This window comes from Hydra vulgaris, chromosome 03 (assembly GCF_038396675.1).
Source record: "Hydra vulgaris chromosome 03, alternate assembly HydraT2T_AEP".
Taxonomy (NCBI): domain Eukaryota; kingdom Metazoa; phylum Cnidaria; class Hydrozoa; order Anthoathecata; family Hydridae; genus Hydra; species Hydra vulgaris.
The window spans coordinates 55,360,795-55,378,890 of record NC_088922.1 but is presented as its reverse complement, the minus strand read 5'-3'; the positions used below and the strand labels follow the sequence as shown (position 1 = coordinate 55,378,890).

Here is an 18,096-nt window from a genome sequence, read left to right as displayed (position 1 = left end):
AAATTTATTTTGTATTCACACTTCCGTAAATAAAACCCATATGAAAATCATAGTTTTAATTGCGGTAGGTGTGGCCAATCATTCCATATATTTTTGTTTTGAAAAGTTACCCTTCTAATTTTTCGCTCCGAAAAGCAGAATATCCGGCCGTGTAATTATAGTAGACCATGACGTGCTTAAAATACATATATTTCTCACTTATTCATTTCTACCTTAGTTATGCAAATACTGGTTGGTGCAGCACCAATATAACTAATATAAAAAAACTATTCAACAAAAAAATCATACTATTAGATTATTATCAAATCCGCACCTCTCTTGCATTCAAAACCATTGTTTAACAAACTGAATAAACTAAATGTTTATTAAATAAACATCCCAGATAGCACCAATACATTGGCCCAACGTTGTTATAAAGTCGAAAACATCGGATAATATACCGATAACGCGCCAACCTTGGTTCAAGGTTCGATATTGCGTCGCGTTGGTTTGACAAGGTTGTAACTGATTTTTTTTTAAATTAGGAGAATAGCAAATAAATTTTTTTTTTTTTTTTTTTAATTTCTGAACAAAAATATTTATATAGTTATTTAGTATTTATTATTGTATTTTTATGCATCATCTAAAAAAGAATATTGTGCGGCCGTGGCGTAGTGGTTAGAGCGCTTGCTTAAGAAGCAGGAGATCCAGGTCCGAAACCAACTCTAGACATATATTCGCGTCACGGTAAGGAAGGAGGCGTGATATTCCTAGATAAATGCACTTCCGCGGTGCTCTTTAATAAGATCGTTAGGACTTCTTGGGGCACCTAAATATCAATACAAAAAAAAATCAAAAAAAAAATTAAAACAAATAAAAAAACAGTAATATAAATAGTTATAATGAAATCTAGAGATGGTGTCTCGATAAAAATACTCATCTTGGGCAGACGTTAAATTCATCCGGCTACTGTCTTTACGGCCTCCTAGACAAAGACTTATGGGGTAAACAGATTCTATCTGTTGACCAGCCTCGCACCCCTTCTTCATCTATTTGGCTGGCGCAGATGCATTTTTAATACATTGTTTCCAGTTTAGGATGTTGAATGCTGGATCTTCTTGACTCAATGCATGGGCTTTGCTTGTGTCTCTGTTTTTATGACTAGGCAACTCATTCTATTATCTCCGAATGAGGGTACAGCTCTAAAACTCAGTTTTATGGTTCTGAGGCCGGCTGGTAGTCAGGTTTCCCGAACTCTGTGGTAGCTCTCAGAGAGGCTGATTCTATCAACAGCTGAAAAATATCAAAGTATTAACATTGCCTTGTTGCGCATAGATGGTATTCCTGTTTTCACTTTTGGTGTGCATTGCCGAGGCCACATTTGAAGTCCTTTATTACGGCCTAGGGTTAATTAATAGTAATGAGACAATTGCTTGGGCTATTAAACGGTGTTCTGAGTACTATCTATGCTTTGAGTCAAGTTCTCAAACAAATTTAAAAATGAATAAGGTACCAAAAACTATAAAACACAAAAACCATTATCATCACCAAGTTCTCTAAACCATTTACTAATTTTCGTGGTCTTCGAAGTAACTTTTCTTCTGTTGAGTCTTATCTCTTGCAATGTTCACTAGACCCACTTGCTCTTTGTGAAACTAATTTGGGTTCAGCTGTCTTATCTTACGATCTTAGTGTTGATGGTTATCTTCCTCTAATTCGTAAAGACTCCAATAGTCAAATGCTTGGCCTGGGCATTTACATTCGGAAGAATTCACCCATTTTCGTGAAACTAGGTTTGAATCCACAGACTATTCTTTCATGTGCTTTCGTTTAGCACCACTTCACTCTATTGCCTCTCTCTTTGTTCTATATCGCTCTCCTTCATCTCAAGACTGCACTCTTTTTGATATTATTTTTGATCATTTTGACCAAGCCCTCTCACTTTATCCATCATTCTTCGTGATGGCCCTTGGGTAGAAATCTTTTGTCTTCCTGTCGACAAATGTGCTTCTTACATAACTTCGTGAATTCAGGCTGTCATGGAATCTTCTGCTCCCTCTCGACAATTCCAGGTCAAGCCTCACTCTCCTCCATGATTTTCCTCACACTGTGCTGCTGCAATTTCCAATCAAAACCGTTACTTATTTATCAGCAAAACAATTCTCCAGAAAACAGACGTCTGTTTATTACTGCAAGAAACAATTGTAAAAAGGTTTTGTCTAACGCCAAAACCCGCTATTCTCAGGTCATGAAATCTTGTATTGCATCACAAAAATTAGGCTCTTGTGACTTCTGGAGAATCTTTAATAATATTAATAATAATGGCAGATCTTTAATTCCACCTCTCTTGTATGGTTCAAACTTTGTCACCTCACCTAAAGACAAAGCTGAATTGTTTGCTAAAAACTTTTCATCAATATCATTTCTTGATTTTACTAGATTGATCGATTGCTTGATATTCGTATCACTCCAGCTTCTGTATCTAAAGTGATTTCCTGCTTCAACAGCTTGTGGCCCGGACAGCATACCTGTTATAGTCTTGCATAAGTGTTCTTCAGAGCTGCCGTCTATACTTTCAAAACTATTTAACAAACGCTTATCAGAGTCTTGTTTTCCAGCCTGCTGGAAAGCTGTTATCCCTATTTTCAAAAATTCTGGAGAACGATCTGATTCGTCGAACTACCGTCCTATTAGTCTTCTTCCTATCATAAGCAAGGTTTTTGAATCTTTAATTAACAAACACTTAATATTTCATCTTGAATCTAATAACTTACTTTCTGACCATCAATATGGATTTCGATCTTCTTGTTCTACAGCTGATTTGCTAACAGTATAACCAATAGATTTTATCGTGCATTAGATAAAAGTGGAGAGGTTAAGGTTATCGCTCTTGACATTTCAAAAGCTTGATAAAGTTTGGCATGCTGGTCTTCTCCATTCGCTTTCTTTTTACGGAGTATCTGGCAACATCTTAAAGATTATTGAATCCTTCCAATTGCAGTATAAAAGTTGTCCTCGATAGACAGCACTCTTCTTCATATCCTGTAACTTTAGGGGTTCCTCAAGGTTCTATTCTTTGCCCTATACTCTTTTTAATTTACATTAACGATCTTCCAGATATTCTCACATCTAAGGTGGCATTGTTTGTTGATGATACTAGCAATTATTCTTGTCGTGAAAAGAAGCCAACACTCTCTGATTGCTTGGAGGGGGCATTTGAGCTTGAAAAGGATCTCGCTTTTGCTACAGCATGGGGCTCAAAGTGGTTGGTGAACTTCAATTCAGATAAAACTCAATTTATTTTAGCCAATTGTTATCGCAATAATTTAGATCCTCTTATATTTATGAATGGTGATGTACTCGATGTGTCATCTACTCTAGGATGTGTCATCTACTTCTAGGATTAACTCTTACTTCCGATCTTTCTTGGAAACTATATATCAAATCTGTTGCAAAATTAGCATCTGCTAAGGCTGCATCTCTTTATCGAGCTCGACACTTTTTTACTTTGGATTCTATTCTCTATCTCTATAAATCTCAAATCCAGTCTTGTATGGAGTACTGTCGCCAGATCTGGGGCGGATCTTCTAATGATGCTCTTTCTATTTTAGACAAGATGCAAAAATGCATTGTTAACATAGTTTGACCTGCTCTTGCAGCCAACCTTCAATCATTATCACATCGTCGTAACGTCTATTTTTCTTTTCTACAAATACTATAATGGGCACTACTCTTAAGAGCTAGCATCTCTTGTGCCACCTACTAAAATTCTTTCTCGTATTACTCGTCATTCAATTAAGTCTCATCCTTTTCTGTGACTGTTCCTAAGTGCTCCGAAAATTCCTATTTGTCTAGTTTTTTTCCTCGAACATTAGGTCTTTGGAATTCGCTATCATCTTGCTTTCTTGATTCATATAATTTGCAATCCTTTAAGTTGTCTGTCAATCATTATCTTGCTCCACAATCTTCATCTTTTCTCTTCCAGTAACTTCCAACTTTAATTAGTGGTTGCTTGCAGCCTTGTTGGAATCGAAGATGTTTAAAAAAAAAAAAAAGAAAAAAAAAAAAACGTTAAGAAAAGGTTATGAGATTTTTTCTAAATTCTCCTAATATAAAAAATTTCAGTTAGAACCTGGTCAAACCAACGCGACGATCGGTCAAAAAGCCAACATCAAAACAACGTCGGCTAACAATGTTTTGTGACGTCAAATTTCCATTTAATATTTTTTGAAACACGTTTTAAATAGTTTTTGGTTATTTTAATAAGATTACTTTTGTTATAGCCGTTTTCTAAAAATGTACCTATGAGGAAATCAATTTCTTGTGAGTGTTGTTTTTGAGAGTAGATTGTTTTTCTCCACGAAGAAACCCTTTAAAGACGCCAGTAATTACGCTTGGGTTGATGTTAGAGTTTGGTTTTATTTCAACATTGGTTATCGCATCCTTACGGTATATTTGAAATTCATAAAATCCGTTCATTGTATTTGTAATAGATACTACATCTAAACTAAATACTACATCTAAACGATTAAATAAGCAGTTTGTTAAACTACCTTGGATACCTATTATTGGCCCTATACTCCGAAGAGATATTAGAAAACAAAACATCAGAGTTATATTTACTTCACCTCCCAATTTAAATAACATACTATGCACTATGCAACAACCAAATAAAACTATCACCGAACTCGAACCCGGGTGTTTTTGAGCTTAAATGCTCATGTGGAAGTTTATATATATTGGTGAGATCAAAAAGAAAATCATTTCAAGAAGTGCGGAACACCAAAGAGGCTGTAAAAATCAAAAATGGTCGAGTTCAGGAGCCACGGAACATTCTAGAACATGTCATGGTACTTTTGATTCGTTGAATCATAAAACCTTGGCAGTCATTCCAGAATACAGGATAAGAAAAGCTAGAGAATCCCTGGAGATAAATAAAGCAAGAATTCGGCACGAGATAGGTATTGGGCAAACTGTTCTAAATAGAGATGATGGGGGTAATGTGAAAACAAAAACTTAGGGACTAATTTTGACAAAAATTTAACTGACGTCACTATTATATTATTTGATTGGTTTTTATATTATTTGATTGGTTTTTATTTTTTTTATAAAATTGGTACATAACTCAAAGGTAGATAACTCAACTTGTTTCTCCGCGCAGCGGCCTTCGTCAAGGTTCGTGTTTCGCAGTTATAGAGTTGAGAGAAGGTTATAACCACAATTAAGTAGCCTCTTTGTCTGTAGTAGCCTTCTTGGCCTTGGGAAGGTGAATTAAAAAAAAAAAATGTTTTCACTAATTTTATATTTGCATTATTCGCTATCAACGTTTAAACGACGTTGGAACAACATTAAGATGACGTTAGGCAAGCAAAATTTAAAACGTTGTACCAACGCTAAAGCGACGTTAATCTGATGTTTGGGAATATCTTAACAACGTTTAAATGGTTGTTTTCGACGTCGCCCCGATTTTCAAGTTAACGCTTTGCCGACGTCAGTTTGCGACGGTCGGCTGATTTAATTCCCGATGTTGTTTTTATGCTGACCCAACCTATCTGTGCTATCTGGGATATATCAATTTATAATTTTTATGTATAATTCAATAAAAACACAATACCAATAATTTTTAAACCATGTTTTAATAATATTCAGCACAAATACCTTACCAAATATTCGAGTAATAACTATGTTTAACTCTCAACTATACATAATTCAACAAAATTCTCAATAACTACTAGAGAACCAAATATATGGATATTTTTATAAAATTCTTATCGTATTAGAATTTTTGGCTATTATTGTTTTATTTCGAATAATATTGTGGTTATCCAATTTTAAATTCTTGCTTATTTTTTGAATTCTGAACTTTTGACAACATTAATTTATTTGTTATTATAATTTTTTCGTTTTTGATAAACTCAGATTTTGTTTTTTCATTTTATAAAAGCGTATTTATGTTTGAAGTTATTTTTATCTAAATCATCTTAAACTTTTAGTTTTGATTATAATCTGTTCATTTTGTTTGTTTTGAAATAATTTTTAATTCTATTAAAATAATTTTTAAAACCTGCAATTTTCTTAAATTATTTTCCATGCAAACATCGAAATAACGAGTTCCCTAAGCTACTCGTTCCTAATAAGATAAAGCAGTTTGAAGACAACAGCAAGTCATAGAACAAAGTAAGTATTGTAAGTTTAGATTACAATTCTGCTCAGAGCATAGTTATGATTGCGGAGAAAAAAATTTTATTCTACTGAACATAAAAATGTCAACAGTTTGATCAAAGATATCTGCCTTGCCAACTCTAATGCTGAGGATTAAAAGTTCAGACTCAAGCTGTCTCTTGAAGCATAAAAGTTACCAATTAAATTAAGCGTTTAGAAACATTTCCATCTTCAGTGATTAAGGTGGATAGCCTTTCAAAATAATGTGATTCTATTCAAGACTATAGCATTATCTGAGTTTCAAAGTCGCGCTATTTCACAACCGAAAGAGTTTCCGTTTTTTTCATAATGATTCTCTTTGCGCATCTCAAAATTGATGTCACAAAGTAGTGTCAAGATGGTTCCAAGCAACTTGATGACAATTACGGATAAGAGGTCACCAAAGACTTCAAAATAGTATTATTTTTTATAAGTCTTTAAGATGATTTCACATAATATCATAGTATGGACGTGCAGGAGCGGAAAAATTCTCAGTGGGTATAGTATATAATAAATAAAACAAGTAAGTTATTATTATAAATGAAAATCTGTCATGAACAATTTACAAGGTGTACGGTATAAGGTGAGCGTTAACATACAAATGTGTTGATAAGGAAGTGTTGTAAACGAGCCTTAAATTTTTTTTTTGGTTGGTATAACATCTCTCAAACATATTTAATATGTATCAAGTTATTTTATTTTACATTAAACACAAGGTCATTAAAGAAACAACGTATTTTTTTATTGTGTTGAAAATGTTTAATTTTTTACTAGAAAGTGATGGTTTGCTAAAAGCAGAGTTGTTAACAAGACCAAGGTCAAGGCCTAGGTCACAAGACCAAGACCAAGGGCAAAAGTTACAAGGCCAAGGCCAAGAATATGAGTTTCAAGGCCATCGTCTACGCAAACATTTTTAAGACCAAAGATTTTTGCCTTAAGTTAATAAAGTAATTACGTAAAATAAAGAATGAAAACGATTCAGGTATAATGATTTTGATGAGAGAAATAAAAAAGTGGAAAACCACAAAAAATGTTTGAAGATGCAGAATTGAAAGCAATATTGAATGAAGATGATACTTTGAGTCAAAAGCAAATGGCAGAAATGTTAAATGTTGCACAAAAAACATTTTCTGACCGTTTAAAAGCTATGAGCATGATTCAAAAGTGTAGAAAATGGGTGCCACGATAATTAAATGATGACAGTCAAAATTAAAACGGATGGAGAACTGAAAAAAAAAGACAATAAATTGTGCTTTGAAGACACAAGAGTACATCAGTTTTGCATCGAATTGCGACAGGCGGTAAAAATGGAGTTGCTTGAAGAATCTTAAACGGAAAAAAGATGTATGTTAATCTGTGACAACCATCAACACCGACTTAATAACCAGATCGATTCGATAAGAAAAAAATACTCTGTGTTTGCTGGGATCAGAAAGGTGTAGTGTATCATGAGATTCTAAAACCTAGCGAAACTGTTAATACTGATCGCTAAAGATAACAAATAATCAGTTTGAACCTTGCATTGATTGAAAAATTAATAGAATGAACCAGAAGAACCGGCAAAGTAGTTTTGATACACGACGATGCACCTGAAAATTATGTGATTAATTTGCAATTCTTTGCAGTAAGCGTTTTCTCTGTCTGTAGCTTTTTTTTTCAATTTTTGTGCATTATTTTTGGCAAGTAGATATGTGACCAGAATGAATGAATTCGTTTAAAACAGTTGCGGATTGTTTTACAACAAAAAAATTTTTAATCAAATTCAAAACTTAACCTACATGTTTTTGTTTGAAAATTAAAACAAACAGTTTTCAAACAGACTTGAAAAATTCTTGAGTTGTTAAGATTTACTCAGTGTTAAGTAAGTTGAACAAAAGAAATTCAATTATTCTTTTAGTCTGTTTTTTAATTCTAAACTAAAATGCGTTTACTTAAAAATCTTGTAAAATTCCTTCGTTTTTCACTCAAAAACGTTGAGGAACAATCGCTTTCTTCAAAAAAGCTTTTGTTGCTTTTTTAAACTTTTAACATTATCATTTATTAAAATAGCTTGCTAATAAATATATTACACCTAAATTTTATCAAGAACTTTGTAACGTATAGTATGTTTTTAGGAGAGTAATTATTCCTATTTTAAACCCCCCACCCCCCACCCCACTCTTCCCCTCTACTTTGTATAAAGCACTGGTATGAGAATATAAAAATAAGGTTCATTAAATATTTTTGATAAATTAACTAGTAAAAGACCTAATGTTAATTAAAAAATAAACAAAATACCTATGAAAACCCGTAACTTCTTGATAACAAGCTGCTATTTACATAACATGTAATCGTGTCCAGTTATTAAGAGAGTGCAATATAGAAAATACTACACACTTAAAAATAGTGTTGAGGTGTAAGCCACATTATTTTGCGTAGAGTACAACATCGAGTGTCGACGTCGGCTACACCTATGTGGCTTTAAAAGCAACATGCAGTTTTGAATTTGTAAGGGCACATAAAATGCAGACTGTATAGTCACCCTTTGTAGTCTTTGATACTATACCTTTGTATAGCATTAAACGCTAACTAACTTTTGCGGCAGATTTGTTGCAGTTGTACTGCCATTACATTTAAGCTCTTTTAGCAACAAAACTGTTGTTAAAAACCACAACATTAGTGTTGTGCAAAATGCCACACTATTTACTCTATACATTAACCTGTGTTTTTCTATGCGTTAGAATATTTAGAAGTATTTTGAGGTTTTAGAAGTGTATATTTATGCGTGGTATATTCTATTCATATAGGTCTACAAATAGTATGAATATAATAAGGTATAACAAACGGGCGCATGTAAAAAATTCAAACCAAGTTATTTATATTAAATCCAAAGAGTTATATATTAAAATACATAGTATATCAAAGGAAGTTATAATATTGGCTTACAAGAAGTAAAGGATATCACAAAAAAAAAAAAAAATTAAATACAAATTTCCTTAAAAATTCTAAATTAAGACATTGACATATAAAAGCGAAGTTAAAACTTTTAGAAATAGAAAATATAACAAAAATAAACGAGAAAGTGTTTAAAATACAAGATACTGTTTAATATCATAGCATTACTTTTTTCAAAAAGGAATTGACAAAAATTTCTTTGCTGCTTATTCTTAACAAGCTACCCAGAAATCCGCATACAATAAGTTCATAAGAATAATTTACATTAAACATAATTTAATAAGGATAATATACATTAAGCTTAATAACAGGCTATAGCATGTTATTGTGAGTATGCTGTTATACATCAACTCAGAAGCAAAACTGATACCCGGTACGTTTTCCAACTTTATAGCTGTATTATCAATTTTATTAGAGTGCCGCAGCATTTGAATAAAATAAAAAACTTCCTCTTTTTTCAATAGCTTGAGGGAACTTTCAAGGCTGAGGTGCAGTTAAATGTTTAAATAAATTTTAACAATGCAGACAAAAACAAAGTGCATAAATGTTATAACAATAATGTTATTAATTATTTATTATAAACCAAATAATATTTAACTTGACAAAAACCTCATAGAAATAAAAAATCATAGAAAAATTGCTTGTTTCCTTAATCTTCTTCTTGATCTTCCTTATCCTTTAATTCTTAATCCTTTTATTCTTAATCCATGCTCTTCTTGCCACTAAATTCTCTCTTTTTAGAGGTGTTTGTTGAAGTTCTCGTAGCGTTTGTTCAACTTTCTCCGATGTATTTAATAGTACAACATTGTCTCAGAAAATAAACATTGATTATATTTAAAATAGATAACTGTTGTTGCTAAAAATAAATACATGCAGTGAATTCATTTAAAAATATTTACAATCATTAATTAAAGTTTCTTTGATAAATTATAGCAGTATTAAAACAACTTAACTAATGAAATGAAATATATATAATGAAATATATATAAATAATAACCTATTGGCAACTATTTTTTTTATTAACACAATTCATTTTTGTAAATATTTTCTTGAATTATAACTTACAGAAATCAAAGCCAATACTTTTAGGAGGTTTAATAATAATATTGCTTTGAATAACTTAGTAATTTTTATTAATTAAACGTTTTTATGAATTTGTTAATTAAATTAAAAAGTTATATGGATATACAAGAAATAGTTTAGCAAATTAAAAAAATAAAGCATTAAAAAATAAAGCAAAATAGCAATTAAAATAATAAATAGAAAAAAGTACTTTTTCTTTGTATGACTATACAATGTTTCTATATTGTCACTAGGTGATCTTCGTTTCCTTATAACATTTTCAATAAAGCTTTAGAATCATGAAAATACTCCTATGAAAAGAAATAAAAATGTTCTCTAACATATTTGTTGATTTTTTAAAACTTTTTTGGTATTATGTAATAAAACAATATCTTAGTTAGCAATAACAAAAGCTTTTAAACATACAAAATCCGTTGATGTTGTATTGTGAAAGGGTACTGTGAAAGCAGTAGTGCTTGATACAGTTTTGGTTTTTATTCTTCGTATGGTTTGTCGGTCCTACAATATATAGTATACAATAATACTATAAAGAATTTCAAAATTACGACAAAGCTAACGCTTTACATAAACCTTAAAATAAATTAAATAAAAACGACAAAACGAACGTAGTATTTAAATTCTAAATAAATAGTTAAAGTTATAACGGAAAAAATAATGTTTTATTTAAATTCTAAGTAGAATAAACTAACGTAAAACTAATACAAGAAAAATACTTAGGTCGTTAGGAAAGTTCGTAGAACTCACCTATTAAAAATAAAAAAGAAGAGTTTTTTTAAATTTTATTTTATCAAATGTTCAAAATGATGTCCATCGTTATCTATACAAAGTTCTTCTTTGGGTATACTTTGAAGTAGCTTCGTTATGCGAGTTTTTTGACTTTCGACGTCAGTATCGTCATCAAGATTTTTTTTTATCAAGTCGAATAGCCAATAATCGGATGGAGCTAAGTCTGGTGAGTATGGTGGGTAGCGAATTATTGTAATTCCAGCTTGGTTTAGACAATTTGTGACGGTTTCAGTCACATATGATCGAGCGTTATCATGGAGAAATTTGAAATTTTGAGTGCCTGTTTTAGGTCTTTGCTTATTTATTTCGGATATAAGAGGTTTCAAACAATTTTTTATATAATATTCGCTAGTAATGGTGTCTCCCTTTTCAACATAACCCAAATGAACAACACCTGTTGTTTTGAAGAAGATGTAGAACATGTTTTTCGGCTGAAACCTGTCGCATCTTACTATAGTTCTTGGACTTTCACCTTCACCGACCCAACCAGCATTAGCCGGCTTGTGTCCAACTTGTCTCAAATAAAACCACGACTCATCCCCCGTAATAATATCACATAGTCTCCATAGTCGTGGGGTATCCAACGTGATGTTAGTTTTCTTTTTTTAAGTGCGTTGTGAATGATTTCGTTGATTGTAAAACGATTAATCGATGTCAGGGCTTCAATTATATCATTTGTTGCATGCGGATTTTCTTCAATAATGGCTCGCACACGTTCAATATTCTCAGCTGTATACGTGGTTCGAGGGTGCCCTGAGCGAGGATCATCATCGAGACTCTCTCTACCATCTTTAAATAAAGTAGCCCACTTGGCAACTGTACTATATTTTGGAGCTTGGTTACCATGAACTAAAACCAACTCATCGGATATGGCTTGTGCTGAAACTCCAAGTAGAGCACGGGTTTTAATATATGCTCGATATTCAAATTTTTCCATTTTAAAATTTTTTTTATTTAACGTATATAATAAAATTTAAATAACTTTTTTAATAAAAATTCAAAATATTTCAACAAGTACTTAAAATGTTCATAATTAAACACAGTTTAAAATGATATATAGATATTTAATTATTTCCTGTCTCATTGTATCTTTACAGATGAAGCTCTACGAACTTTCCTAACGACCTAAGTATTTAAAATGTCCTTACATCACTAAAGGTAAACAAAAATACTCTTAAAAAAAACAAAAATTTTATATCAAATACGTTATATCAAATAGAAATGAGGCGAACCTAAATGTTTACAAACAATACAAAAACTTGTTTAAAAACCTTTTTTAAAAGTTCTAAGAAAAATAAAATAAAGAGCTCGAAAAACTTGGGATATCATGAAAGAAATAATTGGGATCAAAAACTTCAAAATAAACAGTTTACCTGCTCTAATTGTCATAGATAATAAAGAGTATGATAACAGTAATGCAATTTCAGAAAAATTTAACAGTTTTTTTTGTTAACGTGGGCCAAATCTGGCTTCAAAAATCCACTGTTCAAACAGCTCATTTAAAACTTATCTAACTAATGTCAACAACGAACTAATATTTAAAGAACTAAAAATTGGTAATATAAACAAGTCCACAGGTATAGACGACACTGCAGTAGTATTGTTGTTAATGTCTTTTCGGAAATACGCAAATCTTCAAAAAATTCAAATTATCAATTAAAACTGGAACTGTACCAGATAAACTAAAAGTAGCTAAAATTATACCTATTTTTAAAACCGGTGAAACATTTCTTATAAATAATTACAGACCAATCTCAATAGTTCCTGCTTTTCTAAAATACTTGAACGAATAATCTACAATAGATTATATGAACATTTAATGCAAAAAAATTTTTTAAATAAAAACGAATTTGGTTTAATAATCACAACTCTCAACCAAGCATTCAACTTGCAACCGAACATGCAACTTGCAACCAAACATGCATTTTTAGATATAGTTAGTAACATAAGTGATTCTTTTAATAAAAAGTAATTTGTATTAGGAATTTTATTGACCTATCCAAAGTGACACAATTAACGATGATATCTTACTTAAAAAAATGGCAAAATACGGAATAAAAAATACTACCCTAGATAAGTTTAAAAGTTATCAGTGCAATAAATAAAAATGTGCTATTTCGAACGTTAATAAACATTCAAATTTACTAAAAGTAAAATGCGGAGTTCACCAAGGTTCCATTCTTGGTCCTCTTTTGTTTTTAATTTATATTATTGATCTTCCACAACCCATAAGTGAATTGTAAAGATAAGTTAAGTCGGATTATTTGCCAAGCCATGCATAGTATATCAAATAACGAGAACAAAAACTCGATGCAATATTTGCTAATTACTAAAATTTTATTCATCAGCATCAATTAAAGACCTTTTTGAATCTGTGAACGATAACCTTGAGATTGTTTCATTCCAACCAGCAGAAAAAAATATACCAAACATGCTACCTATACTAAATTGATAACATAAACATCAAAAGAATTGAAAAAATTTAGTTTCTTGGGATAATTATTGACAAAACAATTTCTTGGAAAGCCCATATATTAACAACAAGTACAAAAATATCAAAAAGTATCGGTATACTCTACAACGCCAAACCTATACTTTCCCAAGAGAGTTTAAAAATTTTTTACTTTTCTTATATAAAAATATATCTAACATATCCTAATATTGCCTGGGAAAGTAAATATAAATCTAAACTAAATTCTCTATATATACACCAGAAACACGCCTCAAGATTGGTTTATAATAAAAATAAATTCACTCATATCGATCCCTTACTTAAAAATTTAAATGCACTAAATATCTACCAAATTAACATCTACCAAAATATTTTATTTATGCTCAAATCAACGCCAACTGATATATCACACGAGGAACAGGTAACTTCACATTTCCCATAAAAAAAACAAAAACCTTGACATTTTCAATTATATACCGTGGCCCCTACTTATACAACAAAATAATACCTCAAAATATAGAATTTACCAAATTGAATAATCTTTTCCCCTGAAGAAAAAACTAAAAGATCTCATAATAAACAAAAACAATTTTATTGATATGTATGATATGTATTAAATGTTAAAGATAAATAATATTAATAACAATTAAAAAAATAATTATAATAATAATAATTAAAGTTAACAACTATACACAGTAAAATATTACTGAACAATAAACCTCAAAAAGTTAATGTGTGCTTTGTAGAAACACTTTTTAAATTTTTAGTTTATTTTGAAGGTTCTCAATGGTAAGACTTCTTCCATATGGTAGCCAAATATATAGTTGATCAATTCCATATGGTAGCCAAATATATTGTTCCATACAACAAGACGAAGCTCAATCTTCATCATCTCTTATCAAAGGATCAGGACTGATTAGCCTCTCAAGTGTGCATAAGTCAATATTTCATGGTAATTTTTAAATGCTCTTTGACAAGGAGTTCTTATTTTTATGTTATTTCCGGATAATTTCTGCCTCCACCCATTCCAATCTGCCCGTTAGAAGACGACTTGAAAGCTGTAGCCGTTTCAGACGTCACCAAGAATCGTTTCCCTTCTGGATTTTTTCATTATCTCCAATATTCAGAGCACCATTTCCAGATCATTAAAATTGTTAAGCGTTTTTCATTATAATCTGTTTTGTCCTTAGAGTCCTAGAGTACAATAGAGTTTGTCTCCAAGAATCTGTAATCATTGTAATTTGTACTTTGTCTCTCAAGCCATGCTCAAAAAGCATTTCAGCTTTTTAAGCAAGGTTTAATAACCTAATGGCTCAATGTTGCAAGTTATTCAATAGTTTCAGACGATTTGGACCGCCCTATTCCAATCATATCAACTTAAAAAGCCCTTGGATGGACGAAAAGCGAGACAAGTTGCCATGACACACTTTGATTAAATTTAATATGTAGAATAAGACTACAATAATATTCAATAATAAAATTCCTAATACAATAATATAATTTTTTTCTATTTCAGGCAGACAAAAACAAACTAAGTAAGTCAAACGTGGATGTTCCCAATCAGCACCTGGATGATATTCAATCACAGAAAACTGTAGTTCACATTTGCAAAATGTCAATAAACTTGCTTAAATTAAAAACTGATTTAAAAAAAAAGAAAGAAAGAGGTTTTCATTTTATTTTTTTATAGTACAGGGTGTTAAAAGAAGGACAACCAGTGATAAGAGGGGGTAGGGTTGAGGGGTCAAAAGTTGCCTAAAAAATGTTGACGTCTTTTGTGGACAACAATTGTTTATTGGGTAGTTAATAGAGAAATTCGAATTGTTAATAGGAAGTTTTAAACTCATTTTAAAAGGGATTATACAATACATACATTTGGAATAACTAATCCAAATGTACTTATCTTATATTGAATAACTTTAACAATACCCATTAGCGTTACTCATTGTGAATGATTGTTTTCAAATCTTAAAGTCCATAAAATCGTTTGTTTTATTCATGTTGTTTTTATGACCATATGATCATAAAAAGTAAAAAAACAACACAACTTTAGGATTTTTTATTTACGAAAATCTTGGAGACCACACATCAACAATATTTTATAAAGCTGGGAAAAGTAATTGAATATAAAAAATAAACGCCTTTTTATCAGCTAAATTTATATTAATGTTTTGTGTTATGTTTAAATGTAAAAAACTTGTCTCCCAATAATTTTGTAAACCTTTACAAGATAAAACTTCATAACAAGTACAATCTATGTGCTTATAGCAATCTAGAAAAACCTTTTCCAAAAATAAATATGACCGACTTTGTAAACTTTATCGTGGCCGTTCTCTGTGGAATAAAGTAACACTATCAAAGTTAAAATTTTGCAAATTAATTGACCTACTTTTTCAAATATTTGTTACTTTTTTTAACAGAAAACATTCATGATTTTTAAAATATAATTTCAGTTGTTTTTATTTTTTACATTTAATTTTGAATTTTTTATTTTTAAAGGGTGTTAAAAATGATTAAATACAATCATTTTTAACATAGAATTATTTAAAAAAATTTTAACTTCAAAACCGCAGCAGCAAAAAAAAAAAAAAATGTTATTATAATTACGGTAAAAGTAGCTTTTTTTCTAGCTATTTAATGTTTTACTTAATTTCATTAGAAAAAAATTTTAATATCGTTAAAAAAATTTATATAAATGGTTTGTCATTATGAAGTAGTTAAAAGACCATTATGCCTTATTTTTGGGTTTTTTTAGTCGTTATAGTATGCGAGTAATTTTAAATTCCGAACATATTCTCTAAGATATTTTTATCTTTAACAATTGCAAAATAATCTTTTTGTTAACGAGTTCACAATTTTCTTATGTTTAAGTTTTTACTGCGTCATTATTAAAATAAAATAAACGCAGCTAAAGCCATTTCCACAATTTTGTGTAACTATGTTCACGATTTAGGTGAATTAATATCACATGATCCTAAAACTAAGTATTTTGTTAATCCCATAGTGCATCTTGCACTTATTTGAAACCCAGGCCTTACCATTGCGAGTAATATTAAATAATTACTTTTTTGCAGTAATGTACTTAAGGTTTTCGCTTACGTCATAGGTCGTTTCACTGTTTTTGTTGAATAACTTGCGACGTATACTTTACAAGTGAAGAGCTGGTAGTTCCCGAAGAATATGGTAGTTAGTTTTTATATATATGTTACTGTTTATTAATTTATGGTTGATGAGTTTTTTATTTTATCTATTATTAATTCTAATACAATCTATTATTATTTCTATTTATTACATGTTTTGTTTAAATATTTTAGAAATGTCAAAAAACTTTTCTTATTAAAGATTTTGTATAAGATTCTTATTAAAAACTGCTTGTAATTATTTAAAAAAATGAATTTTAGTCGTTGCTAGAAAACTTGAATAATGATACTCAAAAAAGAGTTTTTGCTCGTGGCGCGCCATAAAAGGAGTAAGCCTGCGCGTTTTTCCGCATCTTGTTAGTCGATACAATTCATTTGTAGCAACATCCATTCATAAATTACCTACAATAACCAATAACTAAATAAGTTTTCTTCAAAATCAAAATTTTTCAAAGCAAAAAAAAAAACAAAAAACAACGAAAAATGTCTCCTGCAAGGAGCGGCGATTATTTATACGGAGAGCATTGCGATTTTACTTTTTTAATTCCTACAAAAAAAACATCACGTTTCAGCAATTATTTCCAGCTATTTTAAATTTTAAGTTTTCATTTAATCACGGTTAAAAATTTCACATAAGCAGATTAAGGAACTTAAATTGAAATCTTTTAAGCAGTGTTTAGTCATTCGTCAAATAAATTGGACGGATATGCTAGATAGCTGCTCTAAACCTTCTTTATTTTTTTCAATAACTCGACTAAAAATTTAAGGAAAAAGTGTCCATATATTAACACAAAATTTTATTTCTTTATAATTCGAAAATTAGGAATTTGCAAAGCTGTAACAGTAATTTTGACACAGCGGAGTTGCTATTATCAAACTCAACATTTTCTCAATTATCTTAAAATGACAAATTTTAGTATTTGAAGCCTTGATTGTTTTCATTCATAATCATTCATTGATATAAACATGCGATTAAGGAACAAAATTTTTTTGTATATATATATATATATATATATATATATATATATATATATATATATATATATATATATATATGCATACCTATATATATATATATATATATATATATATATATATATATATATATATATATATATATATATATATATATATATATATATATATATATATATATATATATATATATATATATAGGGGTAGCTCAAGACCCTTAAAAATTTGGTTGGTCCCTTATATTTTGAAAATAAAAATTCTTCTAAAGTATGCCAACCTGGTACTCAAAAGAAGCAAAATGATATAAAAACTTCAAAAATAGTAATCAGCCTAAAAACATGTTTTAAAAAATTATTCTTTTAAAACTTGAAAATAATTTTAATCTTTAGTTTAAAACTATTGTTTTTATGCATTTATATCTGAAAATTTTTTTACGTAAATTGATTATTATTTTTGAAGTTTTTATATAATTTCGCTTCTTTTGAGTAACAGGTTAATATACTTTAGAAGAACTTTTATTTTCAAAATATTAGGGACCAGTCAATT

General features: G+C 30.0%; 3 protein-coding genes across 3 annotated transcripts in view; 1 reads left to right on the top strand and 2 right to left on the bottom strand.

Moving 5' to 3' along the window:
* Positions 1-10,976: 10,976 nt before the first annotated feature.
* On the bottom strand, positions 10,977-11,405 carry LOC136078777 (histone-lysine N-methyltransferase SETMAR-like). Its single transcript, XM_065794581.1, has one exon. It carries the CDS (start codon positions 11,403-11,405, stop codon positions 10,977-10,979), a length of 429 nt encoding a protein of 142 aa, XP_065650653.1.
* Positions 11,406-11,500: 95 nt separating this feature from the next.
* LOC136078776 (protein GVQW3-like) lies at positions 11,501-11,920 on the bottom strand. Its single transcript, XM_065794580.1, has one exon. The coding sequence runs from the start codon at positions 11,918-11,920 to the stop codon at positions 11,501-11,503; it is 420 nt and encodes a 139-aa protein (XP_065650652.1).
* Positions 11,921-16,449: 4,529 nt separating this feature from the next.
* Positions 16,450-18,096, top strand: part of LOC100205960 (sodium/potassium-transporting ATPase subunit alpha-like) — a 97,233-nt gene continuing 95,586 nt past the window's right edge. The window contains exon 1 of the mRNA XM_065793728.1: positions 16,450-16,618. Coding sequence (XP_065649800.1) covers positions 16,616-16,618 — 3 coding nt within the window. The 5' untranslated portion in view covers positions 16,450-16,615. The remainder of the gene's footprint in view (positions 16,619-18,096) is intronic.